Below are 19,014 nucleotides of genomic sequence, written 5' to 3' on the forward strand. Positions count from 1 at the left end.
CAGTGCCCGTGGTGAGGGTGGCGGCGAATATTTCCACTAGAAATTTGTCCTCTCTGCAGAGAGAGCCGGAAGTGGGTACTCCCGGGCCGGAAGTGGGTGCTCCCGGGGCCGTTCATATGGAGCAGCTGAGAGCTGGTGTCCTGTATACTTTGAGCATCAGTGATGGATTTCAGTTTTCCTGTTTTTCACGCTTAACCTTTAAAACTTGAGCGCCTGCCTAAGGTTGCGAGGATGACGTTGGCTCCAGCCAGCTGCTCCCAGGGTTTTCCAGCCCCATAAATTGGCAAATTAAAACCATGCCTGAAGAACTGTTGCTGCCCAGCGTCTCTTTCTATGCTGGCACCGAGAAAGTTCTCGTGTTGATTAAATTGACCTTTACAGTGGTTCTGCTAAGAATAGCAAGTACAAGATGTGGAAAGCGTTGAAGAGGGCCTGGTTAGCCCCAGAGCCTTTGCTGCCACCAAAAAAAGGAGATAATCTTTTGCATCTGTGCAAAAGATGTACCACTCCTCAGCCGTCATAAGAGCAAGCCCCACAGGTCCCGTGTCAGCCTTGACTGCTGCTTCTCTGTGCCATTGTTTTGTTTGGTGTCTCATGGAGCTTGTCACCGTGTGTGGTACTGGGGGTCTATGGTAGCCCTGGCAATAGACCCACTCGCCACCATTGCCGTTCTTAAGGTGAAGGCTTTGGTGCAGTAGCACTTTTAAGAAGTGTGGGCATTCTCCTCCATGGCTGCCTGGGCGCCATATGTCTGCAGTGCGAGGTAAGGCTAGAAGAGGGTGTTGGCTCTTCCTCCTGGCGCTGGAGATACGGATGGTTGTGAGCCACCGTATGGATACTGGGAATGGAACTTCTGTCCTGTGGAAGAGTAGCCAGTGCTCTTAACCATAGAGCCATCTATCTCTTCAGCCCCGAGAGCACTTAGATTTTACAGTTCCTTTTTGAAGTGCGCTCTCTCTCACTCTCTTTCTCTCTCTCTCTCTTTCTTTCTTCCCTACATAGACTTTTAGATGCTTTTCGAATAACTACATATTCTTTTCTTTTTTTTTTAAGATTTTATTTTTATTTTATGTGTATGGGTTTTTTAATCTCCTAGCCAACGAAGTTGCCCGACAGCATTTTTGTACTGAAACATTCTTCCTGTGCCTTCCCTGCAGTTACAGACTCTCTAGCCATCCTCTTCCTCCCTCCCAGAAGCCCCTTTGGCAGTCTTGGTGTGGCCTTCCTTCTGCGAGTGTGTATGGGTTTGTGTATGGGTTCGAGTGCCATTGCTGTTAGCCCTGCGTGGTTAGTCCTCTGCCTTCTCCCAGACTGCACTGCCATGTGAGGGCAGTGCTCAGTTGCCCTTTTTGTTTCCCACCGCAGCTCAAGGCTGTCAGGAAACGTTACAGAAAGGCCCAAAGGCCTTGGGCTCCTTCCGTTCCTCACTGGCAGCATCCACACCTCAGCTGTTGGCTTGAGAGAAAGGAGTCATGGGTTGTATGGGCTGTACACTGGCTGGAGGCTGCTGTGTCAGAGCTGGGATGGATGAAGCAGTGGGTTTGATGGAAACCGTAGGCAGAGCCTGCATGTTAGCATACGCAAGACCTTGAGCACTGAACCAACCAAACAAACAAACAAGAACCCCTACAGGTTGAAGATGTTACACATTGTGTTAACTAGCCCTAGGGCCATCCCTGTCCCTTGCCCAGAGTCTTGTTCCTCTGAAGTGTCAGAGATGAGATGGACCCCGAGCCTGCCAGCTCTCTCTCCTATGGCAGGTCTGGCTTGAGGAGCCCACATCTCATCCCCTGATTCTCCTTCACATTGTTTCTGCTAACACCCTGAGCTCTCTCCCTGGCTCCATCACTGCCTGCCCCCTTTCCTTTCCCATGCTAGGTGGCAGTTCCCACCACCAAGACCAGAACCAACCGACCGACCGCAGGCATCCTGCACTCGGGGAGGCAGAGCGGGGAAGGGTGGGTAGCTGGACAGTCCGAGTCAAAGTGGGTTTGAGGAACTGGGCTAAGGGCTGCCAGGACAGCTCTGTCTGGAGGCAGGGCAGATCAGCAAGGCAGAATGGGGTTCTGTTTATGACAGGCCTCTTGCCAGGAGCAAAGCTGACACCCGTAGGTCACGAGGATGCCACTTGTTTAGATTTCAAGTGTCTTCATTGCGTGCCTCACGTAGGACCAGTTGGCTGCCTAGGCCACCTCTGCTGGATTCATTTGCTGGGGTAGAGGAAGCGTGGTGTGGTTTAAAGCTACGTGAATACTTTGAACTTGCTTTTGCAAACTAGCGCCAAGAGAGACCGGGCTCTGGCGGGCGGGGCTTGGTGACCTTGGAGACTCTGGTGTCCAGAGGAAAGGAGTGGTTTTCTCTGAGGCCAGAGTGGCTAGCTTGGTTCTGGAGAGCATAGCAGACGCAGCTCTGCTTTCTCTGCACATACCATGTGTCTGAAGGGGCCTCCAGCCAGCCAGCCGCCTGCTACGTAGCTTTTTGTTTTCAGTGGGCTGGGGAAAGCAAGAATAAAGAACTCTGCAATATTGTGAGACTCTCATTGTAAGCTTTGACTGCCCTTTCCTGCGTTTCCTCCTGAACTGGTTTATCCTGAAGTGTAAGAGTTTGTTTCTTTAAATCAATTTTGTGTTTTATTACTGTGCGTGTGCGTGCAGCTACGCTCACAGCACGCCATACATACAGAAGTCAAGATGTCCTCTGACACCAGGGAGCTGGCGCTCTCCTTCGTCAAGCCTTTGGGGCTCAAACTCGGGTTGTCGGGTTTGTGTGACAAGCATTTTTTCCCACTGAGTCATCCCACTGGCCTGAATATAAGACTTTGAAGGGCCATGAAAGCCCTGAAGGTAGAAACTTGCGCTGAGGAGGGATTTGGTGTAAGCTCTGCCCTGTCTCCTGCCTTCTCTCTGTAGCTACAGGCACCTCCTGTAACTAACTGCCCGGCCTCCAGCCGGAGACACTCACCAGAGGGCTTTGTTTATGGCTGTGGCTGGTGTAGTAAAGCTGGAGCCGCCATGTGACTTAACTTTCCCCTGGCAGCCGACCTCTGGGATGTCACCCATGGGCCGGGGCGGTAGCAAATGCCGTCCTTCGGGGTTGCGTTTCTTTGCTTGAGCAGGGTTTTCGTTCATAACTGAGGTTTGTGACGCAGGGAACAGGGTTTTCTCTGTCTTTGTGTCCGATTTACCCAAGGTGGTGCTTGGCACACACTGGTTGTAGTAAAAGAAATGTCGAAAGCCAGATATGGCAGGTGACTTTGTGTGTGCACGCACACTAGTGTGTCCGTGCACATGTGTGCATGTGAAGGCCAGAGGCTATTAAGCGTCTTTCTCAGTTGCAATCCACTTTGTTTTTTTTTTGAGATGGCCTCTCTCTGAACCTGGGGTTGACTCCATCAGCTAGCCAGCCGGCCCTAGGCATCCTCCTGTCTCAAGTCCTTGTGTTTGGATGTGAGCCTCCCTCATCCTCTACTCCCTCCTGTGTTGCTGGAATTACAGATGACCCCAACTCTACCCAGCTTCTTGTGCGGGTTCTAGGGATCCCACCTTAGGTCTCAGTGCTTACACAGCAGGCACATTACCAACTGAGCTGTCTCCAGCCCCTGCCTCCTCTCTGAGACATATCCTCACCCTGTGTCCTAGGATGGCTTGGACTCCATTCATTGTGCAGCCCAGGCTGGTCTCGAGCTCAAAGCAGTCCTCCTGCCTCGTCCTCCTGAGTTTTAGGCTTACATATGCAGCCCCCATGCCTGATTGGTATTCCATGTCCTATGTGTGAAATATATTTTCAAAATGTGCACACACATACACTCACACACACATCCCTCATCCACTAGTGCTATGAATAGAATTTGGCAGAGTGCTCCGTGGTTACTCAGCAGTGCCCTTTACGTTGGTGCCCTGATGAGGGACAATATGAGTCCTGGATCAAGTCAAGACTCTCGAGAGTAATAAGTAAAAGTGATCTAGTAAATTGAAATTGGACCAGGCCAACTGAGTAGGTTCACCATCTGTTTCTAAAGAGGGAGAACTCTGAGGAGAAGGTTTTGTGGTTTGTTTATCTGTTTATTCCGGGTTTTGTTTGTTTGTGACAGGGTCTCCTGTAGCCCAGGGTGATCTTGACTTCCGATCCTCCTGCCTCCAGCCTCTAAGTGCTGGGATGATAGGTGTGCAGCATTGTGTGCAGTTCCTGCGGCAATGGCATTGAACACATGGTTTCCCGTGTCCTAGGCAAGCATTCTGCCAGCGGGGCTGCGTTCCCAGCCGAAGTTTTGCTTTTAAACCATCTTTTGAATCTTATTGTTGACAATCTGGGAGGGAGTTTGGAAGGGAGACCGGACTGACTGACTGGATGGTGATTCTAGAGTCCTGTTTGCATCCAGCTTTCTAGAAAAACTCACAGGAAAGTGACTTCATCGCTGTTAGCCACGGGAGAGCTATTATCTTCCTAGCAACTGAGTTTAACAGTGCACATGGACTAGTTCTCCTAGGACGGAGATCATGGGGCACCCTTCCCTGTCCTGTCTGAGGAGAGCCTTACTTTTTACCAAGTGGCTTTCTGTGTTAAGACCTTTCCCTAAGGGGGAGGGGGGGAACCTTTGTTTTTTTTTTAAATTCTGCTGTGATCTGGTATTTCTCGTTATCCTGTTTCCTTAATGGGATGAATGCTGGCGATGTTTGGGGGACAGACAGACAGATAGATGACCAGGTGTGGGTAGATGAGGATGGGCAGTGGGTACAAGCTGTGGTGTAACATGCTCCTTTGCATCTTGATTTTGTAGGATAAGGAAGCCTGTGTGGGTACCAACAATCAAAGCTACATCTGTGACACAGGACACTGCTGTGGACAGTCTCAGTGCTGCAACTACTACTATGAACTCTGGTGTAAGTCCTTGTCCAGGGGGTTCTTGGCATCCCAGGGTCCCGGTTACTGCCTCTGCTCCTTGGGAAACCGCGGGCTGGCCAGCCTTTTCTGATTCTCTTGGGGACAGTGTTGGTGAGTAGAACCGGGTTCCGGGTCCCGGAAGTGATTTCCTTTCTAGAGCAGGAGGGCTTAGGCCCCCTCTGGGCACCGTGGGCTGAGGACCAGGGGATGTAGCCCGTGCCTCTTTGGAGGCCAGGGTCCTTGGGCAGTGCTTCTGCCTAACACACTTTGTGCCTTGACCTTTTTAGAGCTCAGATGAGACGGTGCTGAGCGCCAGACAGAGTAGGAGGATGGCAGTCCGGAGGGCCGGGCAGTCCCAGGTGACTGACTCTGTAGTGCTTCCCACAGCTGTTTGTCAAAAGCAGCAACTGTGGGCCGTTTCCCCGGATGACTCTGATCCCTAGCTTGCCTGCCTTAACTCTCACAGTCCTCTAGGCTTCCCCTCCCTGTCTCTCTGCACCCCCTCCCCCCAATCAGTGATATGGTAGGAAAACAGCTAGGACCAGTATTTAATCTGGCAAGGAAATTGGACTCCTAGCTGGGAAGTCTCTCTCCCTGTGATATGCAGCGAGCCAGCATGGGTGGGTCCTTCAAACAGGACCTCTTCCTCACCCTCAGCCTTCCAGGACCGAGGCCACCGAGCTACAGGAATTCAGTGCAGGAAAGGACAGAGCTCTGAGATCCTGAGTCTTCCATGTACAGAAGCAGTGGCAAAAGGAGGGTCCAGAGCTGCTATTTTAGTCAGTGTGGGGCTGAGAAACTGATTAGGGAACACCAAGTGCCAAGCAGGTGGACTGGCTGTGTTTAAATGTTTTAAAATGCAGATAACCACAGGGTTCAAATTCTCCCTCCCACCCCTTGTCAAAACAAAAGGCCAAGTCAGGCTGCCAAAAAAGCCACAGAGCTCCAGTTTGTTTTCCTGGGGCTGGGCCCAGCCGGCATCACTTATGGAAAAGACCCGGAGTTGCTGAGGTCCCGGCTCAGATTGACAGAGCCTCCTGGGTCGTGGGGGGAGAGCAGACCGACTCAGCTAGTAGCCATCAGAATTGGGTCACCAAAGCCAGGGCCAAGAGGTGGGCCAGTGGGAAGGACTGGTGAAGCATGGCAGGGAGATTGTCTGAGAGGCTTCTGCTTTTTACCTTCCAGTAACGGTCAACTGGGAAAGGTGGAAGCCCAACAGAGAGCATAAACTCCATTGTACAAGGATCAGGGCTTCTCATGTTTTGGGGGGTGGGGGGAGGGCATGCGCGCCCGGGGTGGGAGGGGGAGGAGACCACAGACTGAGCCATTAGGAGGCCTATGTCCAGCAGTGGCCTCTTGATCAGGAGGTGCCCAGTGCATACCTCTCTGTCCCTCTCAGGAACCCCTTCTGTAAGAAGTGTATTGGAGGGGACTTGAGGGCTGGGGCAAGCTGTGACTGTTCTCAGCAAAACTGCACTTGCTGTTTTGTTTTTTCTTTTGGTTTCGGTTTGTTTCTTTAAGACACGTTCTCTGTATACACTTGGTCTGGAAATTGCAGTGTAGCCCAGGCTGGCCGTGAGCTCTGGGTTCTGCTACCTCTGCCTCCCAAGAGCTGAGAAATACACTTCTCGTGGTTTTTTTAAGCCGTGCTCCCTCTAACAGCCTTTCAATTTTGCCAGAAATGCAAAAGTAATTGGCCTTGAGTGGTTTCCCGTCTCCTGCCCCTGCTTTCTATGGGAGAGCACACTGAGCCAGGAATCATTGGCAGGGTCAGACGAGGCGCCTCTTCATTTCACAAGAAAGGCCCTGGGGGAAATGCCGTTCCCCCAGCCCTTTTACCTGTACTAAACTAAATTGACCTGCGTCCTAAGGACTGACCTGAACACAGTGTACAGACCCACAGGCACACGCTGACCTTGAGTTCTCTTCAAGTTTTCAGTGTGCTGTAACCTGAACCAGTGCCTGGGCCTGTGTGAGGTGAGAACGCACGCTCCTGCTCTACCGTCGCAGGCAGTGGCTGAGACCGCAGAAACCTGCACCTGTGCCTGGGGTCACTGTTCAGTCAGTCATTCAGCAAACCCGATTCCTCGGGTCTTCCTCCTCAGTGCCCTCGCAGAGGCTTATTTAAACACAGATTTCCAGGCCCTGCACCCTTCAGATCTGAGCTAGACTGGAGAGTTTGCAGTTCTAGCAAGCTCTTAATCGATGCTGAGGCCTCTCGTGTTTTGGAAGCAGCGTGAGGCCTTCATTCGTGCATCGGGCAGTGGTCAAGCAGAAAGGAGATGCAGCGCGAACTATCAGCAGGGAAGCATGGAGGGTAGATAGGAGATGTCCACTCAGACAGGAGGCTGCCGTTAGCCAACACACCGTAGCAAAGAGCCACTGTCCCGAGACTGCAGGGTACCCTGGGAGAGCTGGGATACAGGATGCTTTTATGGCGGGCTAAGCTGAGAGAAGGAGAGACACAGATCATAGGGCCTCAAAGGGCTTCTGTGCGTGTCTAATTTCCCTGAAACAGGTGGAGCAAGGAGACCCCAGAAACCCAGGAGTACCCTCAAAGGCAAAAAGCCCGAAGCTGGGGTTCCCGGTTCTTGTCTGAGGCTCTTTTCCATTCTCCAGACCACATTTCCCAGGGAGGAGTCAAAGTTGGATTTTCTGTCCCTAAGATAAAATCTGGAGGAATTTTACTCAAGTGTCAGGTTTCCCTGCTTTGAGTTTCAGCTGAGAGGAAAGCCACCGGTGGGATTTCCTGAGATGACATGAAAGAGGCACAGCCAATCCACTGAATGCCAGCCCCCTGATACTTACTCCATGATTTTAATTAATATATGAGAAACTGCCCTTACTTATGGGATGCTCTGTGACTGATGTTTCAACACACTTGAGCTGATATTAAGTCGTTTAGCTCTTGAGCACACTGGCTGGCAGGAAGCCTCCTTCAAGCCCTTGTTGAAGCACAGTTCCCTAGTGGTCCAAGTCCCTGGGTGGGGCCAGGATGGTCAGCCAGGCAGCCCATATCAGTGGACACAGCATCTTGTTCATGGCAGGGCCTCAATAAATAGGAGTTGCCTGATTTTTCCCCAGAATTTTGCCAAGAACAGAACCTAGAGGCAGACCCTGGACTTGATCCTAACCCACGTTTTTTATGGAATAATTCTAGAGGAGGGGTCAAAGGAGGGTTTCAAGGAAATCCGTCCCATCTGTGCTTATGCCTGTAAATTCAACAGCTATAACAACAAGCCAGAGACAGCACGGTACACGGACAGTCACGGCGGGGAGTGTTCCACGTGTGTGTTAACTTGGGTGAGACCATTGTTCTCCCCGTCTTACATACACGGGGAATAGCAACAGAATCCCAAAGATCACGGGTTATCTGGAGTTTGAACCTGCGTAGCCGTGGTCACCCTATAGGCAAGTTTGTCGCCTTATAGTTCAGATGACACTATAAAAATTCGTTTTCCAAATTCAAAGATTTTTAAACAGCATCAGGGCAGGAGTTCCTGATGGGAACTGTCGGGGCCATGGGAACAAGGGGGGCTAAGTCTCTGCAGTGTGAGCCTGCTCCCTGGTGGGGAGTTTCTTGCCAGCCGAGGAGTGACATTTTCCCAAGTCTGTCCTGAACTCTAGGGCACATGACTCAGTTCCTACATGGGACTGTGATTGTTTTTAAAAACATGTTTTTCATTTAGCTTAGCATGACAAATGCTCCACACCACGAGGTCATAACTTGGGCGGGAAGTGTGGTGGGCGTTATCTAGGTTGGTGTGTGTGTGTTTGGGGAACATAAGAGTAGAGAATTGCCCCAAGTTTGAGGCCAGCCACAGTTGTATAGCAACACCTGTCTCAAAGACAAAAATAATAGAACCTATCTCTGTATTTCTGAAATGTAGCTAAAATATTAAAATTTGGTCCAACCTCACTGAGACTAATCAATACCCCACCCCTGCTCACAGCCAGTTTATAGCCTTGCCTGGCATAATTCCCGGGACAGCCCCGTTTGTGTAGGCCATATCAGACTGTCATCTGTCTGCCTTCCCACCAGACGGGACCAGGTTGTTGTCCGTTTTCCCATCCCTAGATTGACACCCAGTGTGCTACAAGACCTTGTATTTTTCCTTGTGTAGATCCACACAGATGACTCTCCTGTGGTCTTATGTTTGAGACTGAGAGGTGCTTACCCAGTTAGAGTCACATGTGACATCACACAGCTGGTGTGCAGTAGAGAAGGTTTTCCTTCTCATATCAAGTGGGAGAATGTGGGCCAGGGCATGGGAACGTCTTCCGGGCACTTTCGGGCATGCACGTGCGTCCCAGCATGCACGAGGCCCTGGATTTTGCGGCCTGCTGTTCTTCCTCATTTGTCGAATTTGTGGTTTTTGAAAAAACAGGAAGCCTTTCCTACGGTACTTGAGCGAAGTGGACCTCAGTCTTGTTTTAGGTGAAGAATCTCTTTAAGCTTGCTCGCTCCTGAGTTCTAGGAGACGGTTTCGGTGGTAACTTCTGATCCGGACTGTCCTGGTGGCAGGAGAGACTCAACTCCACTAAGTTGTCCTCTGACTTTATACATGTACTGTGTGTGAGCACAGAATAAACAACAGTGAGAACAATTCCTGATAAATCCTTAGATCGCACATGGAAAACCCTGTAGTGCGTACTGTGGCAGTCAGGATGGGCTAGGTTTTGCTGCAGGAACAAACATGTCCAGAATCCTAGCAGCCGAAACCAACGGGCTTCTTCCTCACTTTTGCTGTGTCCGATGAAGGTGGAATGGGGGCTTTGTTACCACGGGGGCATGTCTCATAGTCTAGAGCCAGAAATGACTGTCTGGAATACCAGTGGGGGCTGATGGAAGGTTTCACACAAGAAGCATGCTTGTCACTAAACGACACGCTGCTTTTAAGTTCTGTCAATAGGTAGCTTTAGTTAGCCTCCCCCAAGCATATAGAGGCCAGGAAGTTCAGACCTACCCATGCACCCAAAGCGAGAGAATCAGGAATTTTTGGTGTACATGAAAGCAGCACGTGGCGTTTCTCTTGTCTGACACGGCAGGGTTTCCCTATACAGCTCAGGTTGATTCTGAGCTCTGGAGGTCTTGCCTCTGTCCTGCAGGCCTGTGTCATTACAGCTGGCTGAGATTTTCTTTACGTAACAGTTATGTTTAAAGCAATAGCTGAGAATAGTGCCTTGGATCACATATATTAGAGCACAGAAAATACAGAGAATGAGGAAATACTGGGGAAATGATTCAAGAAAAAAAATAACATTAATGTTGATTTTCTAGAGAAGGAAGGGATATACTTTTCATGTTGACCTGTAAGGTGGGGGTGAAGAACAAGAGCAGAGAGCTTCGGGGTGTCTGCTCACTTAGCAATTATGAAGTACCAAGTTGAATCCCCAGGGGCACAGTGATGGCCTAGAGAGATTGCTCAGTTACTGAGAACACTGCTCTTGCAGTACTGGGGTTGAGGTCACAGCTGTAACTCCTGCTCCTGGGGACCCAGTGCCCCCTTGTATGTCAGTGAAATCTCAGTAGGTAAAGGTGCAAGGTTCCAGGGCTGGAGGCCTAGGACTGACGCCCCAAAGCCACACACATTCGCATGCACGCGAGTGTACCCAGACACACACGCAGAAGCTACACCTCTGTCTGCATATCCATAGCTATATAATAATTTAAAAACACAAATGTAATCCCAGTATTTGGGATGTAGAGACGGAAGTATGGCCAACTTGGGCTGTGACCCTGTCTCAAAACAAACGCAACAATAAGCAGACAGAGAGCAAAAATCTCTCTTCTCAGTCAATAGCAGCTAAGAAGTCCTTTCTACTATAAAGAAGTATGCACACATTTGGGAAAACAAACTAGGATCAGAAAGCTGTTTTTCCGCCAGAGCGGCTTCCAGATGCCCACCCTCAGGCCCGCACACTCCTTTATTTTTGTTCATAGAGCCTGTATTTTATTACTTCATTTCATTTCCAGGTTTGTGGTGCTAGGGACCTAGAAGCCACCTCACCCATGCCAAGCAGGCATGAGTTCTACTGCCAAACTTCACCCCAATTCTAAGTGTGTGTGTGTGTGTGTGTGTGTGTGTGTGTGTGGTTGTGTGCACATGAGTGTGGGTTCTCCAGGAGCTAGAATTACAGGCAGTTGTGGAGTTACGGGCAATGTGGGTCCTTGGAACCGAACTTGGGTCTTTTAAAAGAGTAGCAAGTCCTTTCTCCTGAGTTACTCTAGCATAACCACTGCCACAGCCGCCACCTCCCTTTTTAAAAAAATAAGCATCTCTCAATGTATCTCAGGCTAGTCTCATGAATGCTTGAATTATATGTGTGCACCAACACAAACACACACACATACACAGAGAGAGGCTACTATTTTAAATTTATCATTTGGAAAAAAAAAAAAAAAGCCAGCTGGGAGGTGGTGATGCACGCCTTTAATCGTAGCACTCGGGAGACAAAGGCAGGTGGGTGTCTGAGTTGGAGGCCAGCCTGGTGTACAGAGTGAATTCTAGGACAGCCAGGGCTACACAGGAGAAACCTAAGAAAAGAAAAAAAAGAGGCCAGTAAAAATAAAATTAGTCATGGGTAATTTTTTTAAAGATTTATTTATTTATTTATTTTATGTATATGAGTACACTGTCTCTGTCTTCAGACACCCCAGAAGAGAGCATCAGATCCCATTACAGATGGTTGTGAGCCACCATGTGGTTGCTGGGAATTGAACTCAGGACCTCTAGAAGAGCAGTCAGTGCTCTTACCCGCTGAGCCATCTCTCCAGCCCCTAGTCAAGGGTACTTTTAAAATTGAATTTTTTTCTCTAATTTCATAACTAAAAAGAATAAAACAATTGGGAAAAAAAAGAAAACAAAACAGAACCTAGGTTCTGTTCCTTTCCTAACCCTACATGGACTCTCACACTCATGCATGTGTAACTGTGGTTCCAGGAGAGCCCGCGCCCTCTGAACGCCGGGCCACCAGCACAGACGCGCACACACATACATTCTTTTTTTTTTTTTTTTTTAAAGATTTATTTATTTATTTATTTATTTATTTATTATATGTAAGTACACTGTAGCTGTCTTCAGACACTCTAGAAGAGGGAGTCAGATGGTTGTGAGCCACCATGTGGTTGCTGGGATTTGAACTCCGGACCTTTGGAAGAGCAGTCGGGTGCTTTTACCCACTGAGCCATCTCACCAGCCCACATACATTCTTTAAAAGTCATTCTTTTGTGTTTTTCCTTTCGGTGTTTCTCCCATGTATGTCTGAATATATTTAAGCAAAACTGGAGCATTAATTTTTTTTTTAAAGTGTTTAAAAGCCTTCTCTATCTACATTTCAAAATCGAGAAGGTGTTCTCATGTGGGGGTTCATCAAGAAAGTGGGAAACGAGAATGCATGCTCTGGGGTGGAGAAAGAAGAGGAGGCTGCCAGGCCCCTCCGCCACCCAGGCTTAAGGGATACGGGGATGGACTGTCCAGGCAGTGCGAGATGGAATTGTACCGGATTAGAGAGCGCCGGAGGTCATTTACACTCTCCAGGGAAGAGCGGGTGGCCTGAGGCAATTAAAACTTTTCCATTTCTCTGTTTAAGGACTGCACTTTACAGAGGCACACGCATGGGGAAAAGCCCCCCTCTTCCTCATCAGGAGAACCCTAAGAATTCTTATGTGAGGGGCCTCTCTGAAGTCCTCTGCAATTGCTGCTCTTCCAGGTTGGGGTAGGAAGGGCAAAGATAGGTACCAAGAAAACCTGAAGGATTTTGTCCAAGATGCCCTCCACATGGAAATCACAGAGCCAGCAGTGTGCTGAAGTGACAGCTTGGTCCCCCTCACCTGGCCACTCCCTTCCTTCTGTCCCAAGCATCTTCCCCCATAGTAGAAACATTTTGAATGTATGGCTTTGACCTAAGTGACTGTCTGTGACGAGGACACTGTCTAGACCTTGTTTGCGAGCTGGCCCCTCTCACTGGTCCTCACTGTGTGTGTGCCTCTCTGTCTTGCCTCCCCATGCCCCAGGGTTCTGGCTGGTGTGGACCGTCGTCATCATTCTGAGCTGCTGCTGTGTCTGCCACCACCGCCGAGCCAAGCACCGCCTTCAGGCTCAGCAGCGGCAACATGAAATCAACCTGATCGCTTACCGGGAAGCCCACAACTACTCAGCGTTGCCGTTTTACTTCAGTGCGTACCCACATTGCCCAACCTGCCTCCCTGAAGTAGGGAATCACATAGTGGGTCAGACTACAACAATTAAGGTCCTCAAGCCCCAAGGGCCGTTTCCATACATACATATACATATATACATAATACATACATACATACATACACACACATACACACATATACATATACATACATACATACATACATACATACACACACATACATATACACACATACACACATATACATATACATACATACATACACACACATACATACATATACATATACATACATACATACACACACATACACACATATACATATACATACATACATACATACATACACACACATACATACATACACATACATACATACATACACATACACACATACATACATACACACAAACACACATACATACATACATACACACACACATACACACATACATACACACATACACACATGCATGCACACACATACATACATACATACACATACACACATACATACACACATATGCACACACACACATACATACATACGTACGTACATACAGGCTCTCATGTAGCTCAGACTTGCCCCACATTCTCTGTGGGTGGCCTTGAACTAGTTTTTTTTTTTAATTTAAAGGCATATAGTCAATGGATGTATAACGTTGGTGTCTTGGGCTCTGGCACTGGCTAGATCTAGCTCTCAACAACCTGAATTCCTCCTATTTGGCTTGCTGCCATGTTCTGTGCCTTGTAGAGTCATCACGAAAAGGACAGATAAGAAGGGTAGTGTCTGGACTGTCTGAGAACCAAGAAACTTGGTGACTTAGTGGAAATCCGTACACTGGAATTCCCTCCCCTGTCCTCTCAGGAGATCCAGGGATGCCCAACCAGGCATCTCGTCTTAAGCCATCTGTCACATTGTACAGATTGTGATGTGACAAGCGTTTGCCCTTCCCTAGCTGGAAGGCTTTGTAGTAAATGCTCAATAAACGTTAGCAGCTGCTGCACAGCTCTAAGCGAGGTGATCCGCCCCAAGGTACTGAGCGCATGCAGTCAGGAGGGGTCTCACCTGGCATGTTTTCAGTGAACCTTGGTGTCACAGGCTCCTCACTCCTCCTTGACTGGTGATCAAAGCTCACCACAGCATGAGGAACTGTGTTGAGGGCTCACAGCATAAGGAAGGTTGAGAACCGCTGCTCTAAGCTGTTGCAGTCCCCTTACCTGCCCACAGCTAAGAAGCATAGCCACCATGGCTCTGGGGTGGGAGGGGACAGTGTCACCTTTCATGAGCTTTGTTAGAGTGCTGACCCATGTGGTAATTTCTTCTCCCACCTGCCTGTTTTAGGGTTTTTGCCAAACTCTTTGCTACCTCCTTATGAGGAAGTGGTGAACCGACCTCCAACTCCTCCCCCACCGTACAGTGCCTTCCAGCTCCAACAGCAGCAGCAGCTGCTGCCACCTCCTCCTCAGGGTGGCCCTCCAGGTGGCAGCCCCCCAGGCGCTGACCCGCCGCCCCAGGGCTCCCAGGGAGCGCAGAGCAGTCCTTTGTCCGGACCGAGCCGAAGCAGCACAAGACCTCCAAGTGTCGCAGATCCTCAGTCCCCTGAAGTGCCCACTGACCGGGAAGCCACCAAAGCCTCTGGGACGGAGTCTGGTAGCCCCATGGCCGGCCACGGGGAGCTGGACCCGGGCGCCTTCCTGGACCAGGATTCCGAGTGCAAGGAGGAGCTACTGAAAGATTCGCGTTCTGAGCGTGGCGGCGTGTCCCCTGACAGTGAAGACAAGACCCCCGGCAGGCATCGCCGCTTCACAGGTGACTCAGGCATTGAGGTGTGTGTGTGCAACCGGGGCCACCATGACGATGACCTCAAAGAGTTTAACACGCTCATAGATGATGCTCTGGACGGGCCCCTGGACTTCTGTGACAGCTGTCATGTACGGCCTCCTGTTGATGAAGAGGAAGGTCTCTGCCTGTCCTCGGAGGGTCAGGCTCGGGAGCATGGGCACCCCCACCTGCCACGGCCGCCTGCGTGTCTGCTGCTAAACACCATCAATGAGCAGGACTCTCCAAATTCCCAGCACAGTGGCTCCCCGAGCTAGGACACGCCCTGCCTGCACCTAGGAGCTCAACGACAACCAGGGTCAGGGACACCCACGAGAGAAGCATTAAGTAACATGGACATGTGGCCCGGCCACTTTGTCCTCTTATATTTTTTCCCCCTCCTATCCCACCTTGCCCACATCTCCAGGTACAAATTCAGGGTGTGGATGCCTCCTCTCCCCACAAAAGCACAGTGTTCTAGAAGACGGAGAAGCTGCTTCTGTGACTCCCGCACCCCCCTTTCAGAGCTGTGTCCCACCTACCTGCCTGGCTGAGAAACACAAGTTTGCAAAGCCCCCCCGAGGACTGGGGCTGGACTGTGCCCTAAGGTGGTGCTCAGCGGTGACAGAGTGGATTCACGAGAGAACCGTGTCTCAGTCTAGGAGACACCACTTCTCAGAGAGAAGAAGAAAACCCTCAGAGGCCAGTGGATTGTCACTGTGGCTGCCAGTGGCTGCAGAGCACTGGTCTAACCCTGTGGGAGGGTGACAGCTAGTCAGGGTGGTGAGGGACTTGCTGAGCTGACAAGGCCCAGGCAGAAAGTACACATCTGTGCGTTGTAGAGGGGACCCTTCCCAGCCTGGTTCAGGTGTAGATGATACTACGTTCTCTGGGTTTTCCTTTAAAAACAAGCAACAAAGGCTGGCAGGAAACAGCCAGACCAGTGGGCAGGCAGGGACTCTTTGTTACAAGGGAATTCTGCTGCTTCTCCCCAGGCTGAGTTCCCAAGAGTCTGACTACCATTGGGCCAGGAGGAGAGAGCCTGAACAGGCCCGGTGGTGGGAGCCTTGGGCCTTCTGTTGAGTGGAGACCCAAGTCTGAAGGCTGGGAGAGCTAAGAGCTTCCTTCAGTTCCGCCCTTTGTCCGTGCCCACAGGTGGTCAGTGGTCCTCGCCCCTCCTGAACACAGCCTGCGGTCTCTGTCTCCCTGTCCTCTGTAAGCAGATGGACTGAGGAAGTTGTGTGTTCAGGGCAAGGTGGCCTCATAGCCTGGTTCTCACACAGTATTTCCTGTTGCGTTTGACTTAAGTCTGTTGTTTTGTGTCCTTGTTTGTTTTAAACTGACCACTTAGAAGGAGCGCCTTGGTTACCTGTGGTTCTCGTGGCTGCTCTGCCCCAGCCTTGTGGAGAAACATGACTCACTTTCCTGTACAGCCTGTGTAAAAGAGTCACCTGGGTAGGAGGTGACCACTGCCTCCAGCAGACCTCGGGGCCTGGTTACTGTCGTCTGGCTCCGGAGACCCGGTCATGCTTTGTCAGGAAAGAGGAGCAGAGACGCCGCTGAGAGGAACATTCCCCACCCAGCCCTGCTCATGCAAAGAGTTTGGTTCCTACCCTGCTCTTGAACGATGATGCATAGACTAGACTTGGCGCCACCATTATGGTGAGAAAGGAATAAAAAGGCAGAAAACCCAAGTCCACATGTAAACACACAGACCCGAGGCTGTAAGGTGAACGCGTGTCTGCATTTGGATACCACAAACCAAAATCTTTGTCGAACAAAAGTGAAGTCTACACAGTGATGTTGGATGGCGTGTGTGTGTGTGTGTGTGTGTGTGTGTGTGTGTGTGTGTGTGTGTGTGTGTGTGGTATGTGTGGTATGTGTGGTACGTGTGGTATGTGGCCCCGAGCCCTGTGTTTTCTGTGAAGATACTTTGAATGGCCATTCTGCTCACACATTAACCACATGCCTGGAGCACGTATGGCCCTCTCAAAGTAATTTATTTTACACATTTACTGTTTACCGAACAATAGTCTGACCGTACTCGGGTGTATGCAGCGATCTCCCCGACGGCATGGCCTGTGTTTGCCAGCGACACTGCCCTTCAGAGAGGCTGCTTCCTCAGCTCACCACTGCGATTTGCACACTGCTCCATGGGCACTCAGAGGCCTCCATTCTGTTCCCTGTGCGTGGAAACATCCGGACCCAGCCCCCCTCCCGCTGGCTTCAGACAGGAGCTTGATTGGGTCTTGAGTTACAAGCATGAAGTGGTTGTGGCCCAGACATCGGCCTGTCCTGGATCAACAGGAGTCTCTGGCCACATGCACAGCTCATCCCCCAAGATCCAGAGAGAGAGAGAGAGGGCTGGTGTGTGGTCAGAGGGGCCCGAGCTGCAGCCCTCCTGCACTTCCCAGCTGATAGCTTGTTAAAATCCCAGACACCTCACTGCAGTGTCTCAGAGGAGAGTTCAGTTTCCCAAAATGAACCCCTCGTTAGTTAACTGTTGGTGAGATGGGACCCTCTCAAGTTTTGTTCCCCTGGCAGAGTGAGGGGCTGGCCTGAGTGCCGACTAGCTTTACTGAAGCACCCACCATGATGCCCGAGCCACAGTCTGGCCCTGCTGCTGTAGGCCACCCTGATGCTCAGAGAGAGGACAGGAAAAGTGAGTTAGAGGCCAGGGAGACTTGACTGAGTTGGGTTTCTAGGTAGGAAGGGTTAGGCAGAGGGCTTGGTGCTACGGTCAGATTTGCAGCCGCTAACACATTCCTGTGTGAGGCCACCACCGTCTGCCAGTTATTGTGAATATGTGTATTTTAAGCAATAAGATTCAGTTGCTCAGACTGCCCTGAGCGGTCTGGGTGACGATATCCTGTGATTGTCCGGAAGACAGAGTGGCTCCAACCACTGTGAGAAACCCCAATAAAATCAGTCTCAAGTGTTCTACACAATCTCCTGCCGCTCCTTGTTCCCTTTCCTTCCTTCTCAGACTTTCAGGTCACAAACCTCAAGCACCTTTGCCTTCTCCCTACCAAGACCTAATGGTGTCACACAGCAGTTAAGAACGGGGTCCTGGGCCAGCAGGAGGCTGCTGCTGAGTCAGCACTTGGTCCTGAGGAATTTCCCTCAAAATCCATTTCTATTAAGTACTTTGTGATATTCCAGAAATACATTGGAAAAGGAAAAAAAAAAAAAGGCCCCAGGAAGCAGAGACAAGTTTGTTTGTTTGTTTGTTTTTTTACCCCTCCCAGTTTCCCCAAATCAGGATTGGTTTTAGAGCTTTTTAAATTTTTTATTTTTTTTTTTATTTTTTTATTATTAGTGTGGGTGTTTTTGCCTGCATGTGACTGTGTAACATGTGCATGCAGTACTCATGAGGGCCAGCAGAGGGCATCATCTGGAACTGAAGTTACAGAGAGCTATCATGTGGGTGCTGGGGATTGAACCCAGGTCCTCTGCAAAAACAAGTGCTCTGGCCCCGATTTTAGGAACTTTTCAGATAGGGTCTCACTCTAGCCCTGACTTTCCAGGAACTTAACTAGCCCTAGCTCATAGTCATCCTCCTGTCTAAGTTTACTAATGCTAGAATTACAGGAGTGAGCCACCACGCTCTGCCTTAAAATTTGATATTCTCAGTATGCGCTGAAGTGCCTGCTTTGTGCCCAGCATACGGCGGAAGTTAAGGAAATGTGACATAAGCAAGAACCAAGTACCCTGTTCTCTGGGTCTTAGAGGTAAGATGGCCAAGTGTTCCCACGTAGAACGGTCAGCACACAAGTAAAATGTGAGTGGCTCAGGCTCAGAGACCACAGGAGTCACCTGAGGCCTTAAACGCTGAGTTGCAGAACCCTGAAGAACGACAACCTTGCTGCCTTTGCTGAGGAAGGATGCCCTTGCCCACCGTGGCTTCTCATTAGGCAATTGCCAGTGTCAGGGCATATAGCCGCCATAGCTGCCCACAAAAGGTAGTCCTGGTCCCCAGGTGTGCTCACCGTGGGCTGGGCTCCCTGGGTAGTGGCTCTAAGTGTTGTTGTAAGCCTGTAGTCCACTCCGTTATATTGGAAAGTTTAAGTTAGCTAGGCATGGCCTTTGTCCCTGTTATTGATCCTGGGTCAAAGGATCATGTCCAGGCTTCTAGGTCACTCCATTGA

At 50.1% G+C, this 19,014-nt stretch overlaps 1 protein-coding gene across 3 annotated transcripts in view; it reads left to right on the forward strand.

Moving 5' to 3' along the window:
* The window catches only part of Wbp1l (WW domain binding protein 1 like), a 58,284-nt gene extending 40,470 nt beyond the window's left edge, over positions 1–17,814 (forward strand). For all 3 annotated transcript variants that reach the window (NM_001177812.1, NM_146099.3, NM_001177813.1), the window contains 3 exons: positions 4,778–4,880; positions 12,899–13,060; positions 14,390–17,814. In NM_001177812.1, coding sequence (NP_001171283.1) covers positions 4,778–4,880; positions 12,899–13,060; positions 14,390–15,144 — 1,020 coding nt within the window. In that variant the 3' untranslated portion in view covers positions 15,145–17,814. The remainder of the gene's footprint in view (positions 1–4,777; positions 4,881–12,898; positions 13,061–14,389) is intronic.
* Positions 17,815–19,014: the final 1,200 nt, after the last annotated feature.

The sequence above is a fragment of the Mus musculus genome, chromosome 19 (assembly GCF_000001635.26).
Source record: "Mus musculus strain C57BL/6J chromosome 19, GRCm38.p6 C57BL/6J".
NCBI lineage: Eukaryota > Metazoa > Chordata > Mammalia > Rodentia > Muridae > Mus > Mus musculus.